General features: G+C 52.9%; 1 protein-coding gene across 1 annotated transcript in view; it reads left to right on the plus strand.

Moving 5' to 3' along the window:
* The window catches only part of LOC122394580 (fat-like cadherin-related tumor suppressor homolog), a gene marked incomplete at its 3' end in the record, with an annotated part of 128,888 nt that overhangs the window by 40,166 nt on the left and 64,902 nt on the right, over positions 1–23,820 (plus strand). Inside the window, exons 7-9 of the mRNA XM_043391568.1 lie at positions 10,710–10,868; positions 13,466–13,667; positions 15,884–16,020. Coding sequence (XP_043247503.1) covers positions 10,710–10,868; positions 13,466–13,667; positions 15,884–16,020 — 498 coding nt within the window. The remainder of the gene's footprint in view (positions 1–10,709; positions 10,869–13,465; positions 13,668–15,883; positions 16,021–23,820) is intronic.

A 23,820-nucleotide genomic window follows, 5' to 3' on the forward strand; every position in this document is an offset into this window, starting at 1 on the left:
CCCCAGAGGGACCGAGATACTGTGTCAGGAGAGCCGTATCCTGACTGGAGATTCATGGGAGAGCCTGGATGCTGTGTCCATGGAGAGACGTTTCCTGATCAAGGGAATCATAGGATAGCCTGTAAGGCTGACGAAGACGTGGTCATCCGGGAATGGATCGTATTGGTCACAGATAACACCTTTGTCGGATGCGGGTCGGGAGTTGAGCCCACCTAACACCCTCATTATTCAGTCGGGCTATTTGCGACACGAGCTGGTTTCATTCAGCCTGCAGCCAAGTTAATGACATCCGGTACTCTGCTACGGATTGAAATACATTGCTGCATCGGCCTGCGATGTGCTAAAAACAGCCATTTTCTAGTTTAAAATCCAAGCTGCTGTCCCAGCCTGTCAGGCTGCAATGATAACGATGTTTGAGCATTTTAGTTTACTTTGTCATTATGCTTTGGTATTCGATTAAATGTGCATTCCGCCCATCAATGAGCTGGCGTGCTACCATCAGTGTGTTAGTTCTGTTGAATGTACACGGTCCTGTTTTATATCAGCTGATCACCAGGCGTCAGCAGTATTTTATCTGACACCCCTCCAAACTCGATCGGTCCCGCGGCGGCCACCAATGGCACCGCTCGGTAAATGTTTCCAAACCGCAGTAACTCCAGCCCGGGGTTCGGCATGCCCCCGGCGCCTGCCATGTGTCGGCCGGCCGCGTCAGTTGACGGTCTGTGGTGACGGGCGCTGTCACACGGGAGAACGCAAGCTTGAACCGTGGAAAAGTTGTCGGGACCGGCTGCTGGGACGGACCGGTATCTGATGGGGGCTGGTCGGTGTGTCTGCCGGCCGTCGGCGGCTGTCGGGCGGTGGTTTACACCGTCGTGCTCTGACGACCCGCTGAGGGCATCCGTCAGTGGCGTGGCGGACCGCGGACCGGCTGAGGCGGTGCCATGCCAGCCCGTGCCCCGCGCCGCCTCTGTTGTCAGCAGTATCAGATGTGTAGCGTGCCTCTCCGCCCACTCAGGCCCGCAGCGGCCGCTGCTGTTTCGTCAGCTAGGCTTACGGACAGCAGTAGGCAAGGTGCCTCTCAAGTGACCTTGCGTGCCAAGTTCTTCAATCTACTTCCTGGATAAGCCATATTTCAATCAAGCCTTCGGTCAGTCTGCTCATCACTGACACAGACGTCTCACCCCCCCCCCCCCCCGCTGCCCTCCGCCCTTCTCCGGCTCAGCTGCGGTAGCTTCCATCCCGTCTCATCGGCACGTCTCGGACCCACGGCCCGATTCTGATGTAAAGTGGGCATCACACCGTGCTCCGCGGGCGGTACCGAACCTGTTCCGCGCTCAGGCTGAACCGTGCCGAGCCGGCCGGTCGCGGTGGTCGTACCCTGGCCGGTAAACAGGCAGCTATCGTCGCTCGCTCGCTATCGTGGCGCCCGCCTGTCGACGAGGCGACGCTCGCACTCACGTGCACACACCGGGACCGGAACTAGGACAGGAGGGGCGGGAGGAGGGCGGGGTGGTATCGGTGTGTGGGTGGGTTCAGAGCCCGCCTCCCCATGACCTGTCGCGGAGCTCGGAGTAACTATCGCTGCGGTCGGCTCAAAGTTTACCCTTGTAAGTGTTTGATATGATAGGGGGTTCATTTCATTCAGAAACTCTGACGTAGGTATAAAGTGTATCAGCGGTATCAGGAGCTTGAGGGCGCTTTAGTCCTGTGACATTTACCCAGCGTATCACTCTGTGGAATTCCCTGCACCAAATTGGCGGCTTTGCGCCGGGCTCTGTCGTCACTAACGATATCACTGCGGTACAAAGGCGCCCGCCGGCGGTGTAAGCCGCGGATGACGCCGGCGAAGACACGGCGACAGCAGGACAGGACAGGACAGTAGAGGTCTGCACCGGCCGGCTGCAGCCGCGGCTGGCTGCAGCCCCACGGCTGTGGGCCGGGGCGGCTGCAAATATCTCCAAGAACACGGCTACGGCTGTGGCCACGGCTGTGAGATTTCAAGCTCAATCTTAAGTACTCAAATATAAAATTTTAAATCCTTAATCTTACATTCTGATAAGCAGCCTAGCCTGTAAAAATCATGCAAAGGATGCCCAGCAATATTGAAAGTGGTGAAGCCTTTGAAAACCTGTAATGGTTTTACCATTTGCTGTAGAAGAGTTTGCACTCTGGTACAGAATACTAATTATAGGCACCAATTGTTCCTTCATCATCAATAGCTTGACAGTTTCAGAAAATGCAACATGTTGCTGTCACATCCCCCTCAAATCAATCTCAATCTTACCTGGTCATTAGGAGAGCACCTTACAGCTATTGAAGATGAGCGTTCAATAATTCTTTCAGGTAATAGAAAAAGAAATCACGCCTAGGTAAAGGCAGGTAAAGGCTTCATAAAATATTATCTAAAATAACTCTTAGATGTACTTCTGGATTTTCGGCAAGTCCAATTACATAATATAAAACTGGCGCTTTATGTTCTAACTGGCGTGTGAGTGACCGCTAACAGAAAATGCTGATCAACGAAGCCAATGGAATTAGATTATAAGTGAGTATGAACCTTATTTACGGTTAATTCACATGATGGTGGAAACCCTGAACACGTAATTCACATGACGGTGAAAACCCTGAACACAATATTTCTTACGCGAGCTGTTGATTTTACTAATATAATGACGTCTTCCTCTAAAAATGTAAAAATTTGATAATTGATATTTGTTTGAGAGCAAATTTTTAACTGTATAGCATTATTATTGATTAATTATGATTTCTATGGCTGTTTATGGTGACACAAAACAATTTATTGCCACTTCTTTGCTTTTTACGTCATTTGACTCAAGTAAAATTTTTGATTGAAAGAGCAATCGCACGTCCTTGGGGATTTGAGCGAAGATCATTATTTGGAAAAATCAAAATAGATGAATGTTTTTCTTTCTTGGATGCTCACTAGTGTTTTGATGCCTTGCATATCAAATTAGTTGGAGACTTGCTCAGAAGGTTGCTTCAAGCCTGGCATATCACACCCCAGAAAATATGCAGGGTAAGAAAGAAGCAAGAGTTTTGACTAGACAATCACTGTTTGTCCATCAACTTCAGTTTCATTTTCCATACCTAACATTGATAATGAAAAGCATCAGGGTCTGTTGTTCTGTCCCACAACCATGCTTCAGGATTTGGCATTAGATGTCTATTCTACACTGCTAGTGCTTCTATTCTGGTTCGTTGTTTATGTTTTCTGTTGATGTAGGTACCTACCTTACCTAACCTACCCATCTTTCTTAACCCCTTGCAAGGGCTTGTGTAGGCATGCGATGCGCATCAGGCTTCAGGCCTTCGGCCTAAAGCCAGATACACAACCACTTAGCCTATGATGCTTCATGAGCTTGAGAATCTATAGCCCATTGCAATGTGCTTTTGGCTATATGTTTCAACTAAAAACAACTTATTATATACTATTTGGTTGCATTTCATCACGGCCGGCTGACGGCTGGCTGCCCACAGTTTGCCACGGCTGTGGGCGGCTGTGGCTGTGGAGCCACGGCTGCGGGGCGGCTAGGCTGTGGAAAATTGCAGCCGTGCAGAACTCTACAGGACAGGCTAGTGTGACGACTGATCTGCCTGAATAATCCGAGAGCTGAGCGAGTAGACTGAACTCGGCTCGGGACAGCCCGTGTAGTGTTGTAGGCGGCGACAGAACATCTCTGAGAGCCGCACCCACGTGCCTACGTGCCCGTCTCATATGTCATCCGCCTGTCATTGGGGGCGGTGCGACTGCCGGTGACCGCGGCTCACTGTCTGTCAACGTTTCTGCCTGTCACCGTGTCAGCGTGACAGATTACGCGCGGTGTGACGGGTGTCGACAACCGGTGCCTGTCAGTGTCTCGTCATTTAGCCGGTCTGTGGTATGTCTGTCCGCCTGCACCTGGTCGTCACCGATCTGTGATCCATCTCATCACCGTCCAGTGACCGCCGGCCCCGCTCTGACCTGGCCTGCAGCCTGTGCCAATTTCAGCGCTGATACCGTCCGCGCTGGGACATCCTTGTTTTCGACGGCAGTGTCTCAGTTTGGTCACGTACTCGACTCCACTGCAGTAGCCGTCTCTTCATTGACGCCACGAGCTGGCCGTTTGGGGGCTGGGACCGACTTGTGGCGACGCGACCGGGCTCGATACGACCCACTCGGCGGCGGAACGGCTCTCCGCGGCGGCGGCACGGTCCGGTCAGGTGATAGAGACACCTGGGGACACGGCGGTCCACAGATGGGATCAGGTGCCGACGAGACGGGGAGGATCGTCGGCACAGACGGCAGAGAGTCGGGCACGTCTGGACGGTCGGGATGAGACCGCGGCAACGACAGGTGCCGAGACGGCGCCGGATAGGGACGGCGGAGGGGCGGCACACATCCGGCGAGACGAGTGTCGGAGTCAGCTGCAAGGGGGAGCAGCTGAACTGAAAAGGCGAGACGGAGGGGAAGTGGCTGTCTCGCGGAGAGGCTGGAAGGGTGCGGGGTGGAGGGAGACCGCCAGACCGCGCGGCTACGTGACTCGGTACGATCAACAGGGATGAAAAATCCGCGGCGCCTGGCGCCCGGCCAGGCCGTTCTTCTGCAGGGCTGCTCGGCCTGACAGCGTACCGTTTCCGCCCAGCAGGTTTTCCTGCGCCGGCTCGGCGCGAATCGCCGCCATTAATCCGGGTACTGCAGCGCTCTGTCTCAATCAGCCGCGACGCGCACACGTCTCCCGGCGCGGCGCAGCTGTGCAGTTTGCATCTCGCACTCGCCTCCCTCTGCGTAACACTCCTCCCCCTCTCTCTGCATTCCTGCGTGCATTTCACAGCTCCGCCCGGCCCGCGGTCGGCATCGCGCGTGTCAGACGGCCAGTCAACAAATCCGCCACGGTGTGACGGGTGACGGACCGACTGGCCGGTCGCCAGCGCGTGGCCGTCCGGACTGCGGTAGCGCGTGCGGTGCCGGGAGCGGTCGTGGCCGCCGCGAGCCTTCGCGGAGAGACGGGAGAACTGATGGCCTGAACGGCCGGTGGCTGTGTGAGGGGCGCAGTTTTGTGGTGCGGATTTGAGGCTGATGTTGGGAGTTCCCTAATAGTTTGAGTCATAAGAGCTGATTTGCTGGGGTCATTTCGAACACTGACATGAACCAAGAACTCAACTTGCCAGTCTTGAACCCTTATTTAAGCCTAATGTTGAGCTCAGACTCTTGGCACGCCATTCTTGCTTTTCCTGAGAGCTGTGTATTTTGGGAGCTCTCGGGTTTCGCAGAATGCATCGGAGGCTACTTTCCATCCGACTTCTTGCTGTTTTCGCCCTGCGTTGCCTTACTGCCCGCCATGCCGACCCTCTCTGTCTGTGCCGGCCGCTCTATTACACGCACAGTGACCTTGGCGCCCGGTTCCGCCCAGCACGTATATCAGATGCAGTGCTGAGCCCCGTGCAGGGCACCAATTCATTCTGCGTGTATTATGACAGGCGTGCCGTGAAAAGTCCGTACTGCTGCGTCCGCGGGGAAATTTACATGGTACGCAGTCATATAGGTATGCGAGCGGTAAGTAATGTATTCGGAGTGAGCTGCTGCTCCCTTTCTGTGCAGGACAAAGGAACCCGGGCACTGCTGAAATACTGCGTCGGAACTGGTGATGAAATAAGGGAGTGAATTATACAGTGCCGGTGTGTGATCTGGACTTGGGCTGGGGTCTTAGATTTACCGATGAGCATACGGCGCTTGTGTTATTGGCATATATGCCTTTTAATTAATCGTCGGCGTAAATGAACGTTGGGAGGGCTTCATGATGTCGGGTATTCTTCCCGAACGCGGGTAAAAATGTCCCCTTTACCCAGCAAGATGGTCGTATTAGCGGTGACATCAGACGTGCTAAACAAGCCGCGGTATGTAAGCCACTGTATCGAGAACAGCGCACTGCGGTCACAGTACCCAGAATGCTCCACGTTCCGGGCTGTTTTTCCCCGTCTGCTTTTCTGGTCGTGACATCATGTTCGGCTCTGAACCCGTGTTCTTTATGTCATCTGTCGAGTGTCGTCTCGGAGACGGCGTGTGGTTATCGCACTGCACCCTTATCGTGATCGGCTTACATTAAACACTCGTGTTCTTCAGGACGGGACATTTATCGCACCGGACCAAACACTCCTTTTTGGTCGTTCAAAGGCATTGGCACCTGGCTATTAATTCTGGAGCACGGCTCTCACCGTTGCAAATCGCGTGAGAATTCTGCCATGCCAAACAGAGCCGTCTGTCTGTCTACCAGCTCACGCGAGGTGAATAATGTCTGAAATTTCTCATTCCGTTGTTTTCACGCTGTATGGCTCTCTGCGGACGCTGGGAGGCGGTGCAGTCTGCGCTCGTCCCGCCCGGGCCGTCCGGTCGGCGGGCGCGCCTCGGAGACCGATCGGCCCCCCGGGAGCGGGGTCGGAGCGCCGCACAGCCACCTAACGAGCCACCCGGGACGCCGGACATGGGACCAAAATAGCGGCGAATTAGTGACAGCCGCCGGCCAATACTGAGCGGGTGGGCGGCGGTATTAGAGGGCGATCATCGGCGCCCTGACGGCTGTCGTCACCGACGCCGTTCCAGAGGTCAAATCTGAAGTCGTACATCGGAAACCCGGCGTGGGCGAAATGGCAGCTCTGAAAGAGCAACAGGGGCTTGTTTTTGGACTGTAATGTCATTGGTAGGTCGCTGTTTAGTTAGACGGTATTTCTGTCATGTTTTTGTGGTAGCTGTAATGCATCGGTGGTCTTTCATAAAACTCGTCAACCGTTCGTTTATTTCTAGGTCGTCATTTGCAAGATCGATGGTAGTTGGTCGTCAGTAGTCGGTCGTCTGCCGGTAGCAGGGAAGGTCAGTAGTCCGCGACATTAGTCGTCAGCGGTCAGTGGTCAGACGCTGTGTATCAGTAGTCAGAAGCCTTGATATGCAGTACGTCAGTCTTCTGCTATCCAGCTCTCCCTCGACAGCTTGGTAGCCGGCCTCTCTCAGGTATCACTCAGGCATCCATCGAGCATCACCCAGGTATCACTCACCGGCCGTCACCCGCCACTAGTCCGTCAGAAGTGCCTCAGTAGTCCGTCAGTATTCGATTCCCATCCTGTCTCTCGTCAGCCGGCGCTCCTGACGTCCGCGTCAGGCCGCCTTATCAGCCGTCGGCCGGTGTCGGTACCACTCAGTCCTGTGGCGACTCCACCCTGTCCTTGGCCGGTCCGCAGCGCGTGCAGAGAGTGCTGGACACGCACCGCGGACCGCGGTCGCACGCACCGCGCCGAGCGAGCTGTCGGCTCTTCCGGGTGGAGGCTGGTTCATTGATATGTCGTTAGTTGAGTACGGTCTGTTCGGATAAGTTCGTTTTTGGATTTGCGTGTCTGTAGTTGCTAAGCGGACTATGACAGCACTTAGGCCAAAGTACGACACGGGATTTGCATGCTGAAGTTCGATTACAGTGGTGGACAGGTGATGTTGGCGGTCACGGGTGTTATGCTGCACGCGCGCTGCTGTCGCTATACGTACCGGAGTGCTGGCGTCCATCACCGTGTCTGCCGGCGTCCTGTGTCGGGGCTGTGACGCCCGAGTCCGCCGGCCAGCCGCCCGCACCAGTCGCCGGTGTCGTGCATGATTACACGCACTGTCGGCCGCGCTGATCCGACGCAGCGCTCCTCGCGGGTCTGGAACAGCGTGCAACATAGCGAGCGGCGCCTGCCTGCCGGCCGACCAGCCACCGGGCGGATTATGGGAGACTTCGTAACGGTAAACGACGACCGCTTCTGTTGGCTGTGCCGGTTTTATGCCGATTATTTTCGCCTCGGCGGGTGGCTGAGTCAGATTCGAGATGACAATCGGTTTCTTGGGATCGGTGGACGGTGATACCCATGTTTCTGTGTTGTAGATAAGACTCGCGGTCTACTAATCCTTCCAGTTTTCGAGGTCACAGTCATCGGAAACCGTTTTCAGCGGCCTCTTGCTAGCGGTTGCATTAATCCCGTGGCATAGAAAATAGATTTAGAGCGGTCGCTTTAAATGGAACGCTTTAAACGTCAGTCCTGTTTAACTTTGGGAAATGCGGGATGAATGTGAATTGTGACAAGTGCATTTCGTCATCAAAGCTGGCTTGCTAATGGAATCGGAAACTTAATGTCTCGGATGGTTGCCCATTCGTGCCTCTGCTGCGTCACAAGGCAGCTTGATTTACAAACTACGAGAAACACAAGCCAAACTGTGGGAGCGAAGCTGGTGCCCGTCGCGACGTTTTATGGTTCCTCTGTCGTCTGACCTTGGACGGAACGGAGCGGCCAGCGTGGCGCCGCGTATAGAACTGTCCCCCGGCTACAGAGGACGGCTGTCCTCCTTTGTCCCCACACTGTCCCGCGGACACCCTCGGCAGCGGACAGTGCAGTCTCTGTACCATGCACCCTCAGCTGCCGTCCAGCGGGCCCACAGTCTGCGGCCATCTGCCGTCTTGCTCCAGGTGGGGGGCTGCAGCAGGTCCCTACGAGCACGGCCCCTATCGGATCTCCTGGTTCAGTGTCTGGGTCATTGGATGTGGCCGTCCCATGGACCATGTGTCTGAGCTTAGCCCTAACCGCCAGCAGCTACAGACTTCTGGTTCCCTGACGTCAATATGTCTTCAGCATGGTACGACTTCCTGGTTTGAATGTGTGGGCTAACGCCAAACATAAACCATCATCTATGCCAGCACCTATCAGCGCCGATTAGTTGGTGCCCTGGCTGTTGTCGCATGTGACACACGAGAGTGGATGATGCATTGCAGACATTGACATGTAATGCGTCCACTCCCAAGTGTATATTGTCTTTAGAGCCATATGACTGATTGTTCCTTGCAAGCGGTAAATTATAGTAGCTACACGGCTAAGCAATTTAGCCTGCTTAGACCAGGCGCGCCCAACGGTGTATATGTACTCCTAAAGCCAGTGTACGTACGGCTAGGGTTGGCATGCACGGCCTCCCAAAGGACCTGACCCGAACATTCAGTCGGTGCCATTCAGGCTGGTTTGTGTACGTCGTCGAATCGAGGCTGGAACCAGCAATCACGCGGGCCGCCCTCGGAGCTCGACAAATCCGGCCTGACCGACAAATCAGCCCCGACTGTCACCGGCTAGCCAACAAATTGGACCCGCTTCGACCGGTCTGTTGACAGACTAGAGCCAACTGTGGACAGACTGCAGTCTGTCGCAGCTGGTCCTTTCGATGCCAGACTGGAAAATATGTCACTTGATCAGCGACATGAGTCTGTTGCTGGTGATCCTTCCTATCGCGGAGTACAGTCTATCCGGCAGTCTGCAGTCTGCAGTCAGTACAGTTTATCCATTTGACTGTGTCCCGTGATAGTCTACCTACAGTCTGTCGCTATTGGTTTGCCTTATGGCAGACTGCAGTCTGTTGCTGTGAGACCATCCTGTGACGGTCTTTTCAGACAGGTCTGTCCGTCCGGCCGACGAGCCGGTGTCACGTTTATTGCCCGCCCGCTGACTGGACGCTTTTACGGCGGACCAGGACAGATTGGGCCGGGCTCTGGTGCCGAGACAGGACGGACGGACAGACGGACGGACGGACGGACGGACGGGTAGACGGGTGGACGGACGGACGGACGGACGGACGGACGGACGGACGGACGGACGGACGGACGGATGGTGATGGCTGTACGGAGCGAGGATGGTGGTTGGTTTGCACGGACAGTGGACAGCTGCTACATGGAATGCTGGTACATTAGGGCCTCGCCAGGTGTAGGGGTCCCAGGGGAGCAATGTCTCTTTGTCGCAGATGTGGTCAGTAGAGCATACAAGGCTCTAACATATACTTATACAGGGCTCTGAACAACGACCAAAAACTTCACAAATAATGGTGCTTTACTTTATCCTAAAAAGACCATCGCCAAAATGGTCACTTCGCTGGGGCATTCTATTTGGTCTTTGGAACCATGTCTCGTCCCTACTCTATCCCCGCTTTCATTTGACCTTCGCCGTCGGCGTCGTCCGGCTGCCTCAATGGCCGGCGGCCATCAATAGAAGCGAGTCGCCCGGCGGCGGCGGCTCGGCAGCGTTTTTGTGCTGTTGTTCGGCGCACGTCGAACGGCCCGCCGGGATGGAGATGTATGTGTTTACCGGCGGTGTGTCACAGGAGTTCGATAGGTGCCCCGCGTCCCGCTCGTGTCTGTAGAGGGTGATGACGTCATCGTGATGTCATTTGATGTCGGGGGTTTGTGGGGTGGGTGCTGGATTAGAACGGGAAGCTGGGGAGATATAGTGGTGGGGAATCAGTAATCACTGTGGATGGAAACATGGCGTGCCTCTCTGTCCTTGCACCAGTTGCACCTTGTTTGTGATAAGAACTAGCGCTGGAAGTGCAAGTCTCTCTCTCTCTCTCTCTCTCTCTCTCTCTCTCTCTCTCCTCTCTCTCTCTCTCTCTCTCTCTCTCTCTCTCTCTCTCTCTCTCTCTCTCTCTCTCTCTCTCTCTCTCTCTCTCTCTCTCTCTCTCTCTCTCTCTCTCTCTCTCTCTCTCTCTCTCTCTCTCTCTCTTCTCTCTCCCCCTCCCTCCCTCCCTCCCTCCCTCCCTCCCTCCTCTCTCTCTCTCTCTCTCTCTCTCTCTCTCTCTCTCTCTCTCTCTCTCTCTCTCTCTCTCCCTCTCTCTCTCCCGTGACGGTTGTGTGTGTCTGACGCCCCGCCCCCTCTGCCAGGTGACGGCGGAAGACGCCGATGCCGGTGTGAACGCCGAGCTGCGCTACTCGGTGGTGGCGACGGACGGTGTGCGGATGGACATCGAGCCGCGCCTGGGACAGCTGCGCCTGCCGCCCGACTCGGCCGGACAGCTCACCGCCGGAAAACACGCGCTCACCGTGAGTTGGCACAGGGGTCACCGTGAGCTAGTCACGGGCTCGACCTGAGCTAAACACGGGCTCGACCTGAGTTAATCACGCACTCACATTGAGCTAAATATGGGGTTACCGTGAATTCATCATAAGGTCACCGTGAGCTAGATACGTACTCACTGTGGGTCAAACACGAGCCCAGCGTGAGTCAAACATGGACTGGATATGATCATCCGGCACGCCGTCAACCTGTTAAGTCGTCAAGAAAAGGAAACTAGCTAACCAATGGCTACCCTGATCTCGGGCAACAACTCACCTGTCGCCAATTAGAACGACATCAATGGATGTCATAACTCACACGGCGACTGCTCCCCAAAACCCTGAAACAATCCTATCTGATCGCTGGCACCTTCTTTGTAAACGGTTCCCTCTTTGCTGGTTAAATCGACCCATCTGTCCCACTGTGCACAGCCTCCACGGCTGCCCTGCGCAGTGCGCACCCGTGTGTGCGTGTGCACGCGCCTGTGATGATTGTATGACTGATGGTGGTGTCCCGGCGCCGGACGGCTGAGTCCGTCTCCATTAACCCGCGCGGGGCTGGGGTCTCCAGCCGAACGCGCGGGGCTGGGGGGGGGGTAAATTTTACCCCCCCCCCCCTGTTATCTCCCGAACTAACGGTCCGATTTGGAAAATTCAAACGCCAATGGAAAGCTCTCATCACGAACTACTAAAAACATGTACTTAATTTAAAGTTTGAGGTCAAGGTCAAGGTCAGGTCAAGGGTACAAATTGCAAGTTTCTACAGTATCGGCCTTGCATCGTAGTTGCCGAAGAATGGAGTCATGGACTGAGACTCATCGCCCAAAACGTGTTCTTAGGCTACCAAGACAATATTCGTTGCATACAATATCATTCAGAGGTCAAGGTCAAGGTCAGGTCAGGTCAGGTCAGGTCACCAAAAAACAAAATATAGAAAAGGGCATGTGCGACACATGTTTTATGGGTCATTTTACTCATAGAATTCAATAGGCACACTCAATAAGTGATATGGACCACCTCTGGATGAATTTCAGGTCGAGGTCAGGTCAAGGTCAGGTCAAGTGAGGTCAAATTTTGAAGTTGGTTGTTAGGGCCTAAAAAGGTGTCTATCTGATGCAGTTTTTCACGGCGAATCGAATGGTGCTATTTTTGTTTCCGTACGAGGTCTAGAACTTCCAAAAAAGTCATTTTTCAAAAAATTTGTGTGTCGTGACGTCATAAAATTTTGAATAACTCCCACATTTTTGAACCGATTCTTCTAAAATTTGGTATGTAGGTGCACATAGACCACTTCTCTGACATATATTCCGGTTTTTTCGATAGACTCAAAATTTTGGATTTTATAATGATTTTCCCAAAAAAGTCAGTTTTTTGAAAAAAATAGGCCAAAATCCAAAATTTTCAAAAAACCGAGATGACCATTTGATAGACAAAGTAAAATTACGTATAACCTTTTTTGTTACGTCTTGATTCCTTTAAAAATGAAGATGTTAGCGGCGTTTGAACTTTTGCCGTTTTTGAGGCGAAAATGACGAACATGACGTCACTAAAACGTCAATTTCTCAAAAATTTTCCGGCGGATTTCGCTCAAATTTTCAGGGAACGTGTCAAATTGATGTAAGAAAAGGTACTGAAAGTTTGGCGGCGCTGCGCGCCGCCGTTTTTGAGATATCGCAAAAATTCGCGAGGGGGGGTAAAATTTACCCCCCCCCCAGCCCCGCGCGGGTTAACAGTCGTGTTTGTGCGGCCGTCACAGACGGACCACCGCCGAGCACGCGCCCGTCGCACCGTCTGAACGGACATTTATTCAATTGGGCGATTGGGAAACTGAACGTTTGATCTCCATTGTGCTATTTGGGTTACAAAGGATGCGTTATTGTATCTTATTCTTATCGGTAAACTGAATTGAAGGGTGGGATGTTTCATTTGGAATTATCTTTCTTTTGATTGGTATTATATCAGACGCATAATGGGTTATTGCAGTTTTCTGGTTTGCACAATCATTCTCGCTTGCTTAGCGCCCTTCCTTATCAATTCGATTGCATTCATTATATGTGACGTTATTGATAAGCTAACTCATTCTCGTAACAGTATACACCATATAGCTGGTGGCCGTTGAGCGTTCGTGGCTAGGTAATCCGTTTGAATATCGTTTCTCACCCGACCTACTCCACGCTCTGATCTCTTGACCTGACATCCGGCCCTTCCCAGAAACTGTGGCCTCTCTACCTACCTCAGGTCAACCCAGATGCCCCTATGAACTTTCAACTCACCTCAGGCACCCCTCTGACCTCCCCGACCCACCTCAGGTGTCCCGTCTAACCACACTGTCCCGCGGCAGTCTCTGCCCTCTCTGACCGCCGCTGACCCTCCCTATCTGCCCACAGGTGAAGGCTGCCCTCTCTGACCCGCCGCTGACCCTCCCCATCTGCCGCCTCAGGTGTCCCCTCTGACCACCCCGTCCCACTCCCGCGGCAGTATCTCTGCCCTCTCGGACCCGCCTCTGACCCTCCCTATCTGCCCACAGGTGAAGGCTGCCCTCTCTGACCGCCGCTGACCCTCCCTATCCCCCCCCCCCTCCACAGGTGAAGGCCACTGACGGCGGCTCGCCGGCCAAGTCCTCCGTGACGCGCGTGCTACTGGACGTGCTGCCGGAGCAGCCGGCGGCGCCCTACCCGCCGCGCGTGATGCTGCCCTCGGATATTGTACAGGTGTTTGAGACGGAGCCGGTGGGACATCTGGTACAGTTCGCGGCGGCCAACACCACCGTCCTCTTCAGTATTGTCGGTGAGAGACGGAGGATGGAGAGGGGATGGGAAGAGATGAGAGGAAGGATTGAATAGCAGAGAGGATGAATGAAGGAAGGGTAGAGAAGAGGAGGAAGGAATTGAGAGAGGTTAGGAGAAGAGAGGGGTAATGGAGAAAATAGGGTGATATAGAGGAAGTTTACTGCAGGGAGAAGACGGAAATGTTGCATTTACTATCGTAGCCAGGTTTGATCATCCTTGTTCCAGATTGGTAGCGAGCTGTTGAGTTGTTATTCACTCTCGATTGTGCTATATTCGGTGTTATGATGATCACGCTGTTGTTTTCCATGTTGATGAGTGCGTCCCGACCCCTCCAACTCGATTGTATGTTTGATTGGACCGAGTCCCAGCGTGCCAGTCTCCCAGCTCGCCAGTTTCGTGCTCGGAACATGTTTGGTCAATGATGAAGCTGATTACGCCCAGGGTGCGGCCTATTGGAGGCGTATACCATCCACCGCGACTGTTCCAATCAAGTTCGCGCCGCCTGCTCTGATGAGTAGTCGGGCTGCGCTACATGAAGTTTAGACATGTTCCTATCAGTGGCCGGGTATCGGCGATGCTTTGTTCGACACCGATCAGTGTGTGTTTAGTGTAACTCGCCCGTAGAACTGGGGCGGCCGATGTTGATTTAGCAGTGCTCCACTGACGGCTGCCTGTTGATCAGCAGACGTCTAACGCGTGTCGCTTTGATGCCGCGCTGCTGGGCGGTAGGTCAGGGATTCATCACTGCTCGCTGGGGGTTCAAACCCCGCCCCTCACGGTCTGACTGGGTCGGTCGACGGTCGGTGATCAAAAGGTCGACCCAGAGCGGATACTGCACCCAGACAAGTGTGCGCAAACAGCGCTGATTGCAGGTCCGTTTAATGCAGCAGGGTCGTTTCTGTCGGCTATGTTGGTCGCGGAAATCAGATGGGCGCCGGTGTTGGACGTGAGGACCTTTCGCGGTCGAGTCTGAGCTGAAGTGTGTTGTATGACCGCGGCGACTGGCTGCATTATTGGAGGAGTTGTTATGGTTAGTCACAGACTGCCTGATATGGCTGTTCTGGGAAAATGTGACAGTGCTGCAAGGACGTAAACAATTGCTTGTTTTCGTGTCATGAAGGAATGCAACACAGGAGCGGGCTTTGTCGAAGCAGAACACGAATGAGTGTTATCAAAGACTACGTGGAATGACCATCAGAAGAAATAGCGATTCCTGCATTCCAAACATAATGGAAGCCGCTTCGTTACTTTCTGGTTACCGTTAGCCCTTCTCTCAACTCGTTATTTCTGGCTTATCAGTCGGTCAGTTTCTGTCATCGCCTCAGTCTCTCAGTCTGCCAGTCTGTCATTTACCGGTCGGTAAATCCCTGCCTCGTCTGTCATTTCGCTATCGCTCGTGTGCTGACCATATGTCGGTGTTTTGACGTCCCTCCGTACCTCATCTCACCGACCCGTCATCCCGCTAGCAGACCGATTAGAACCCGTTCCATCAACTCAGCGGCCCACCGACAGATCTGTCAACCTGTCCATCGCTCCTCCGAGGCCGTCAGTGCTGCTCTCCTTCACCAGTGGCGAGTCGGGAGTCGTGTTTAACCTAGCCATGAGCAGTGAACAGTCTCCCGTCTCTTCTGTCTTTTGTCTGCTGCCGGCAATGCAGACTCCCTCGAGCCCTCGAGACTCGCGGCCCCTAAGGAGCCGGCGCTATGTCTGAACCGAGCAGAAGCCAGCGACGAAAATGGTCCACTCAGTTGTGACATGGTTTGGAGATATCCAATGAAATTGTAGGCGGTAGATGACAGTGGATGGGTCTGTCGTGCTTTCAGAAGACACGTGGAAATGGAAGGAGGATTTGTGTTTTACGTATCAGTGGTTTATTTTAATAATCCAACACGCGTACTGTTTTGCTGTGAGGTTGAAAGGGAAGCCGTCTGAAGCTACATCTCGCCATTTTCCGTCATCGTGTGCCGTTTTTGCTGACGGGCCTCGGGGAGTTTCCGCCATGAATGAAGAGTCAGTTGACTCTGTCATGCATCACAGTCTCGACTGGCTCCGGATGGAATAGTGAACCCCCCATTTGTTACGTATATGGTTGGCCCGGGACCGGCGGCGGCACTCTGTCTCGTATCGACCCTCTGTGAGCTGTCATTAATTCACGGCGTCCTCCAACTTGGACCGCCAGCAGCGGACCGATGACGTCATGTATCTGTATTTCAGGCGGGAACACGGGCGGCAGCTTTAGCGTGAACAGTCCGGGAGGCATCGTGATCGCGCGGCCGCTGGACTGGGAGACGACGCCGGAGTACACGCTGAACATCTCGGCCACGGACGGTCACCACGTCATCTATACGCCGGTAAGGGAGTAGTGGAGGGAGTAGTGGGAGTAAGTAAGTCAACAAAGCAGAGTTTTTTCTACGAGACCAGCAGCGCATCTACTCGCCGGTAAGAAACCTGCGGCGAGTGACGAAAGACAGATGAAAGATGAAAGACTGGATTTGAGAGTAATGTGGGTATGAGACTAGACATAGCATGGGTTGAGCTCTGTAGATGTGCGTCAATATGAGAGTTTTCGGCGGGAAACGGATGGACAAAGAGTTAGCTGACAGCCGATGGCTGGCAGGAGCTGACGATGTTGCTTAAATTGCGTCATGGAAACATGCTTACTTAACCCGCGCCCTGCTGGGGGGGGGGGGTGTTTGAACACCCCCCCCTTGTGGTTTTTCGCGAATATCTCAAAAACGGCGGCGCAGAGCGCCGCCGTTTTTGGTACACCTTATCATACATCAATTCTACACATGTTGTGAAAATTTCAGACCAAGGTCATTCAACGTCAGGTCACTAGGTCACTTGAAGTGACCTCACCTCATAAAAAGTTTCAATGTCTGTCATAGCTACACCGAGTGACCGATCGCTTTGAAACTTTCAGCGATTGCTAAGAGCAGTAGCATGTACAAAATGTATATCTCAGAATTTTGATATCGATGACCTAAGGTCAGGTCAATTTTGCGACCTCCCCATTATAAGTCAATGGGAGAAAATTGAAATGCGCCTCTTTTGGACGAAAGACATTATAAACACTCCCAAACACCGAATTACAAGTGGTTTAGACAAACTGAACATGAAAATGGTGTTCGTGACCCTTGTTTATGCCCTGAGGTCATCTTAGGTCACGAATGGTATCTAACAGTTTTTCGCAAATAACTTTTGATAGAGACATGCTAGAGCGATGAAAACGCCTTAGATGTGTTCAGCTCGACGATACGGATCGATTGATATGCAGCATGACCCTTTCCGGTCAGGTCATGACCTTGACCTGAGGTCAAATTTTCAAGTTGACCTTTCAAGGTCAAGTTATAGCTCATTCGATGCGTCTTGACGAGAGGAACACGATGCCGGTAAAAGTAAGCTCGTACAGGGCTTGGGTCAAAAGTTATTGCAGAAAAACTGTTTCCGAAAAAATCGGCTATTTTTGCAGTTTTTGACCCCTGCAGGCAAAACCGTTGAAGTTAGGTCAAATCTGAGAGATTTATTCAGAAAGGGCGTTAATAGGGCTATCGAATGCGCTTTTCCGCGGCGCTATACCTCTATTGGTTCCCGAGTAATGCGTTGGCTTCTTGGAAATTTTCGACATTGGACCTGGAAATCGGCGAAATTTTGCCTTCAATGACCTCTGGTGACCTGACCTTTGACCTGACCAAGAAAATGACCGAAGTGATTTCGTCATTATTTTTGACGCTCTTTCAAACGCCGCCTTCCGCGTATCGCTACGTGGCCCAGGAGCCGAGTTACAAGGGGGGTGTTCAAACACCCCCCCCCCCCCCCAGCAGGGCGTGGAAATCCAGGACCCCCAGCCGGGCGCGGGTTAAATTGTGTCATAGAAACATGCATGGGAATGCAGGTGGCGCAAATGAGTTTCGTTCTTGTGACATACTTTCCAGCGGGTAGCAATAGTACTTATCATCAATACGAACCTAACGGCATCGTTAAAGCCACATTTGCATGACATTACCATCGTCACTTGATGTCGCTGTGGTGCCTGTTTATTTCGGTAATGCCACTATCAATAAATGTGGTCAGTTAATCACTTCTCACCGACATTTACCTCGGTGGACATTACAACGTTGGATGTACTGTAACATGATTGATGGTATTCCACACAAGTAACGGTGTTGCCTCGCTGCCCTGCCCCTGCCACATTAAGAGTAATTAACAGTCGTTTGACATTATCGTAGACCTCCCAGTGTAACAGTTGCAGTGCTCACAATAATAGTAGAGTAATCAGCCGGCCTCGTGGGTCCAACCGTCAATTGAGCGTGATTTCTATTGAAACGGATCACGCCATTCTGTAGATGTATGGCATCACGAGGAAATGGCTCCGCAGTGGACCGAACCCGGCTGCATGACATTTCTCCACTAATAACTTGTTGAGCGAATTGGCTGCTGGGCTATTAGGGGGAAATTGCTTTGATCACATTGTAGCCGTTAGTTTGAATTGGCCTCGGCTGTGCGACTGAGCTGGTTTCAATGTCGCCTAATGCGCTATTGACGCCGTGGTCTGACTACTGATCGACAGTTAAGGGCCTTATCATCGAGTTCTAATGCATGGACGGAGGCGCGGCACGGCGCTGCTCTGCTCGGTGTGATTGCCGGTGCCGAGAGGCGGTTCAGTTGACCTGCTGCGCCCGGCTCTCTCGGGCAGTGGTCAGACGACAGCCTGGTGCAGTTCCATTGTTCCATTAGCCGGACGCGACCCCGGCCTGACCCAGTTCGATAGGAGGTGCAGCCTCACAGCCAGCAGACTCAGGTCACAGAGTGAACCGAACTTGACCACGTGCCGAGCGACAGGGCTGATTGTCAAACAAGGCGCACTTGTCAACAACTCTGCAGGCAGCCCTCTCACCGATGTGTTGTGGGTTATGTGGCTGGTTTATCGTCTTTGGAATGATGCGCTAAAGTGGATGTTTTCCAGCCACCGAAATATGTTTATTGATTGATGTTATTGCCAATTTCTCTGAAACACCCCAAGCTGCCTCGGTCACGTCTTTCTCGAGTTGACGATAAATCTATAATGAACGGTTTGGGAAGCTTTTTTGTCGAAATAGCCTTTTTCGACACACTCCTGCGAAACTTGATTTACCACTCCATTCGCGACTGATTGGATTTAAAGCTGCGATGCGTCGAACGTGCTTCGGATTAAGTTGTTCCATTCGTTGCTCGCAACGAGCGACGTCGCGCATTTGACAGCGTCGAAATGTCCGCTCAAAGCTGCTTCTTCAATGCGTGTTGCCCTTCATCTTGTAACCTGTTTAGCTCGCAGTTCAGGGCCTAGCAGCTTCACAAGCGACTTCCTAGAAACATGTGTGACAAGGTTTCCTGTAGAATGTTGATATGTTGCGGGCCGAGTGCGAAGGCTAGTCCATTCGCGAATGGCCTAGTCCAAGTGCGATAACGCACTTGGACTAGGCCGTTTGCGAATGGACTAGTCCATGTGCGTTATTGCAGTTGGCCTAGGCCGTTTGCGAATGGACGGGCGTTTATGCTCCCAGTCCAAGTGCGAAGTCAGGCAAAGTGCGAAATATCCAGCAAAGTGACGTCAACTTGGCAAGTCAACTTGGCATGTGCAAAGTCCCGTGTGAAATGATGCATGCAAAAGCGCGAAAGCGATGCGTGAAAAAAAACCGCACCGTCCCGGTACACCACACCAGAGCAGAATGAATCGAGCGCCACAAACTCGACCAAGGTCAGGTCGGGTCATCAGCGGGGAGCCCGGAGCACGGTACTAATGGTCTCCGCACACCACGCGACTCTCCGCTGTTCGAAGGTCACGGGGATATTTGACCTCCCCAGATCCAGATCGGTGGCCGAAGCCTGGCCAGCGGCAACACGTTGCTATAATTTCCGCGTTGTGCAGGGTTCAGCGGAAAGTCGCATCCCGAATGGACCAGGTGTGTGGAGACCTTAACCCTATTAGTGGCAGGGGGGGGGGGGTTGTTTTTATCCACCCCTCAGGTTTTTCGGGAATATCTCCGAAACCGCTGAAGCTACGATGCTAAAATTTTCTGACTTTTCCTAAAACTAAATTGGGCACATTCCCTGAAAATTTCAAGCTCATAACTTTACCAGGGGCGGCTCCAGAGCACTGGGAATTGGGGGGTCCTATTCGTGAAGCGAGTCATTTGGGCGAAGATCACGATGCTGCACCAGTTTTACGAACAGTGAATGAAAGGTATCATGTGATAACATATACAAAGTTATTGTGCATCCTCTTTTGACACGTTTTTGCTATAACAGGCGGATCCAGGCGTCCAAAAAGGGGGGTTATTTTTTACCTCCCAACATAGGTGCCCTGACACCGCCTATGCATGACCAATACAATTTTAGTCGTTCTCTCATAAGAAAATTGTAACATAACAAGACCATTGCCACCCTTTTTAGAAACAGTACCAACAAAAACCTTATTTACTATACTTTTTGTGTACCCCCAATCTCAATGATCTGTATCCGCCTATGATTTTTGAAAATGCATAGGGTAAGTGGCTCCTATCACGCACACCTAGTAGGAAAACTGCTTTTGAGACTTACTGAAACCTGTTTTGCTGATAAAATGGTCACAAGCAGTTTTCATAAGCATTTGCTTCCTTGATTTGACTTTTATGTTCCAGCGTTCCTTCATCATTTATGACATATAAGGCAAAACCTCCACCAACGTCCGACGTGCGCTAATAGAGCACCGGTGCTCTTATGACGCACATTCAGCTGCCTCAAATGCGCACAAGAACAATTCCAACAGGTTTAATAAACATGTCGAGGTATTGATCAAATCACTTTATTTTAAAGTTGAACACCATGAGCACATCACGAACTTTGAACTCGACACATCATGAAACACACCATGAACATGAACGCATCATGAACACATCACGAACTCGAAACCTTTTCACTGACTCAGTATCTACTGGCATCACCAGTCGAGCGCCCGGGCCCGGCGTCACTTGCCGAGCTCCCGGGCCCGGCGTCACCTGCCGAGCTCCCGGGCCCGGCGTCACCAGCCGAGCGCCCGGGTCCGGCGTCACCAGCCGAGTGCCCGGGTCCGGCGTCACCAGCCGAGCTCCCGGGCCCGGCGTCACCAGTCGAGCGCCCGGGCTCGGCTTCACATGCCGAGCGCCCGGGCCCGACGTCACCTGCCGAGCTCCCGGGCCCGGCGTCACCAGTCGAGCGCCCGGGCCCGGCTTCACATGCCGAGCGCCCGGGCCCGGCGTCACCTGCCGAGCTCCCGGGCCCGGCGTCACCAGTCGAGCGCCCGGGCCCGGCTTCACATGCCGAGCGCCCGGGCCCGGCGTCACCTGCCGAGCTCCCGGGCCCGGCGTCACCAGCCGAGCGCCCGGGTCCGGCGTCACCAGCCGAGCGCCCGGGCCCGGCGTCACCTGCCGAGCTCCCGGGCCCGGCGTCACCAGTCGAGCTCCCGGGCCCGGCGTCACATGCCGAGCGCCCGGGCCCGGCGTCACCTGCCGAGCTCCCGGGCCCGGCGTCACCAGCCGAGCGCCCGGGTCCGGCGTCACCAGCCGAGCGCCCGGGCCCGGCGTCACCTGCCGAGCGCCCGGGCCCGGCGTCACCAGTCGAGCGCCCGGGTCCGGCGTCACCTGCCGAGCGCCCGGGCCCGGCGTCACCTGCCGAGCGCCCGGGCCCGGCGTCCAGCTCCACCGCCGTTTTGCCAGCTCCACCGCCCGGAGTGGAGCTCAATGCCGCATTCTACACTGTGCCAATGACTAACATGTCAATTCATCGTGATATAAGCTGTTCCTTGTAAGAAAGAAGGCTAGATAATCATCAAATGTACTGTGCGCATTTGCAGCACTGAAAGTGTGCGTCATTGCAGAACCAGTTGCCCTAAACACGCACACCTGACATTCAGCCCCCTCCCGTCAACACTGACGTATTCTGGGTAAAGCATGCACGCCTAAACTGAGTCCCGTTTCATTGCCATCCGGTCAGTGCCCATCGATCTTTCCGGCCTATTCAGGTTTACGCGAGAAGTGCATGCGTCTTAAAACATGCATTATTGCTTCAGGCACTTTTTTGCTGAAGAAACATTGCACCTCAATCACAATATCCGCCATAACTACTCACCTTTTGAGCCGACAACACCCCACCGCCGTCCACACGCAGCACAAATGTCGCTGGAAGTGATTGACAGCTGATTTTTTCGTTCCTGGCTTCTGCTGAAGGAACTACATTAAAAAAGTTCTTGGTGTGCGCTTTTAGGAAGTGTGCGTCATAGGAGCCACTTACCCTATTTTGAGGATCCGTGTGAATTCCTGGTTCATTCTCTATCGATCGGCAAAAGTTGCGTTAAGATTGGTTCAGAAACCTGGCCGTGATAAACAGTCTAAAATGTATCTGCAATTTGCCCGTTTTTACCCCCCTCTACCCCCCCCCCCCCCCCACAGGGGAGCAATGCCGCTTGAACCCTATTGGCCGTAGTGTCTAACGGTGGCGGCCATATTGCGCAGACCAAGAAACGGCTGCCGCCTGTGTTGAGGAATAGGGAATTCGGGACCTCGATTTACGTTTGCGGCCGCCGCATCCGTTACGTTCAAGTTACGTAGATACGGAACCCGGCATCTTACGCAGAATTGAGTGGGGAACACGATCGTATCTTCAGAATTCCTCAAATTCACTCGCCGGACCCACATTTGCCCCGGCCGAGGGGGTTGATTGAACCCACCTCGCTAATGCGCCGCTAATTTAACTAGAATTAAGCGGTAAATTGGTCGTTTGCGACAAAGGATAATGCAGAGTGACTGGTAGAAACCCACTGTAAAGGTCTCGGGTCAACCGGTGACCTCTGAGGTCAGGTCAAGTGATCTAAGGCACGGGTTCGGTTTTTGGTAAATAACTTCGCCAAAAATGGCCATAGAGCCGCGATTTTGGCATCATCGTGTTCAGCTAGCTCAGGCGCATCGAGTGATATACTTTTTGTTCGGGTCAGGTCAACTTAGGGTGTTGACCTTAGGTCAAGGTCAGGTCAGCACCGCCAGGTCACGAAGATGGTCGAAAGAGGTCATGTCGCATATCATTCGATTCGGCAGGTCTTCCTGAGTCCGTTGGTGGCTTTCCCGACTCGCTAGCTCAATTTGATCGGGAGTTATTGAAGAAAAACTGTGACCCTTGTGACGTCACAAATGACGTCACGCAAGGGCAACAATGCAAATATGAAGCATAGAACCTTGCAAGGAGTGCATGAAATCATGATTTTATATGCTTGAGATAGTTTCAGATCATTCTCGGCGCCAAAATAGCAATTTTCATATTTCCCCATTGACTTATAAGGGCTTAACGTATTAGTTCCTTGTATCTGAGAAGTTTTAGAATTTCATCTTATTCTCCACTCAATTCTGCGTAAGATGCCGGGTTCCGTGGCCACATAGCTTGAACGTAACGGATGCAGCGACCGCAAACGTAAATCGAGGTCCCGAATTCCCTATTCCCCAACACAGGCGGCGGCCGCTTCCTGGTCTGCGCAACATGGCGGCACCGTTGGACACCATCTGGCGGCCGATGCGCATTCCACATTATAGAGTTCAGTGACCCCCCCTATTGACATTTTTTAATTTTATTTTTTTAGAAATGTAGATCTCGTTGAGCCAAATCGAATGCCGTTTGAATTTTGAAAATCGGCCGGTTAGATCTCGAGATATCAAGGGGGGGTCGTAAACAGCCCCCCTGCCACTAATATGGGGTAGCCAGGAGCCTGCCACTAATAGGGTTAACCCAGAGTTGCGCCAGCTCGCAGATCTGCTCCGGAGAACAAACTAAACATATAGACGCAGTGGCGTCGCCACGGATTTTCGACTAGGGGATCTGGTCGGACGGTCAGTCAAAGTAATTCCCACCAAATACTGAAAACTCCTCGGATTTATTTTAAATATGGAATTGTTGTACTGGGACATGGTAAATATTCAGAAACGAATTATTCGACACCAGTAATATGTATATGATTGGTAGCTTTCGGGGGCTGCTGCCTCCTTCATCAGCCTGCTTTTTAAATGCATTAGAACACAAGACACTACGTTTCAAGCATGTCTACCAAAAAGTAAACCGCCACGAGGAAAAGTTGTAACGGTACGTATCAAGCATAGATGCACAAAACAGTT

Source organism: Amphibalanus amphitrite, unplaced genomic scaffold (assembly GCF_019059575.1).
Source record: "Amphibalanus amphitrite isolate SeventyFive unplaced genomic scaffold, NRLGWU_Aamphi_draft 000600F_arrow, whole genome shotgun sequence".
Classification (NCBI taxonomy): Eukaryota; Metazoa; Arthropoda; class Thecostraca; order Balanomorpha; family Balanidae; genus Amphibalanus; species Amphibalanus amphitrite.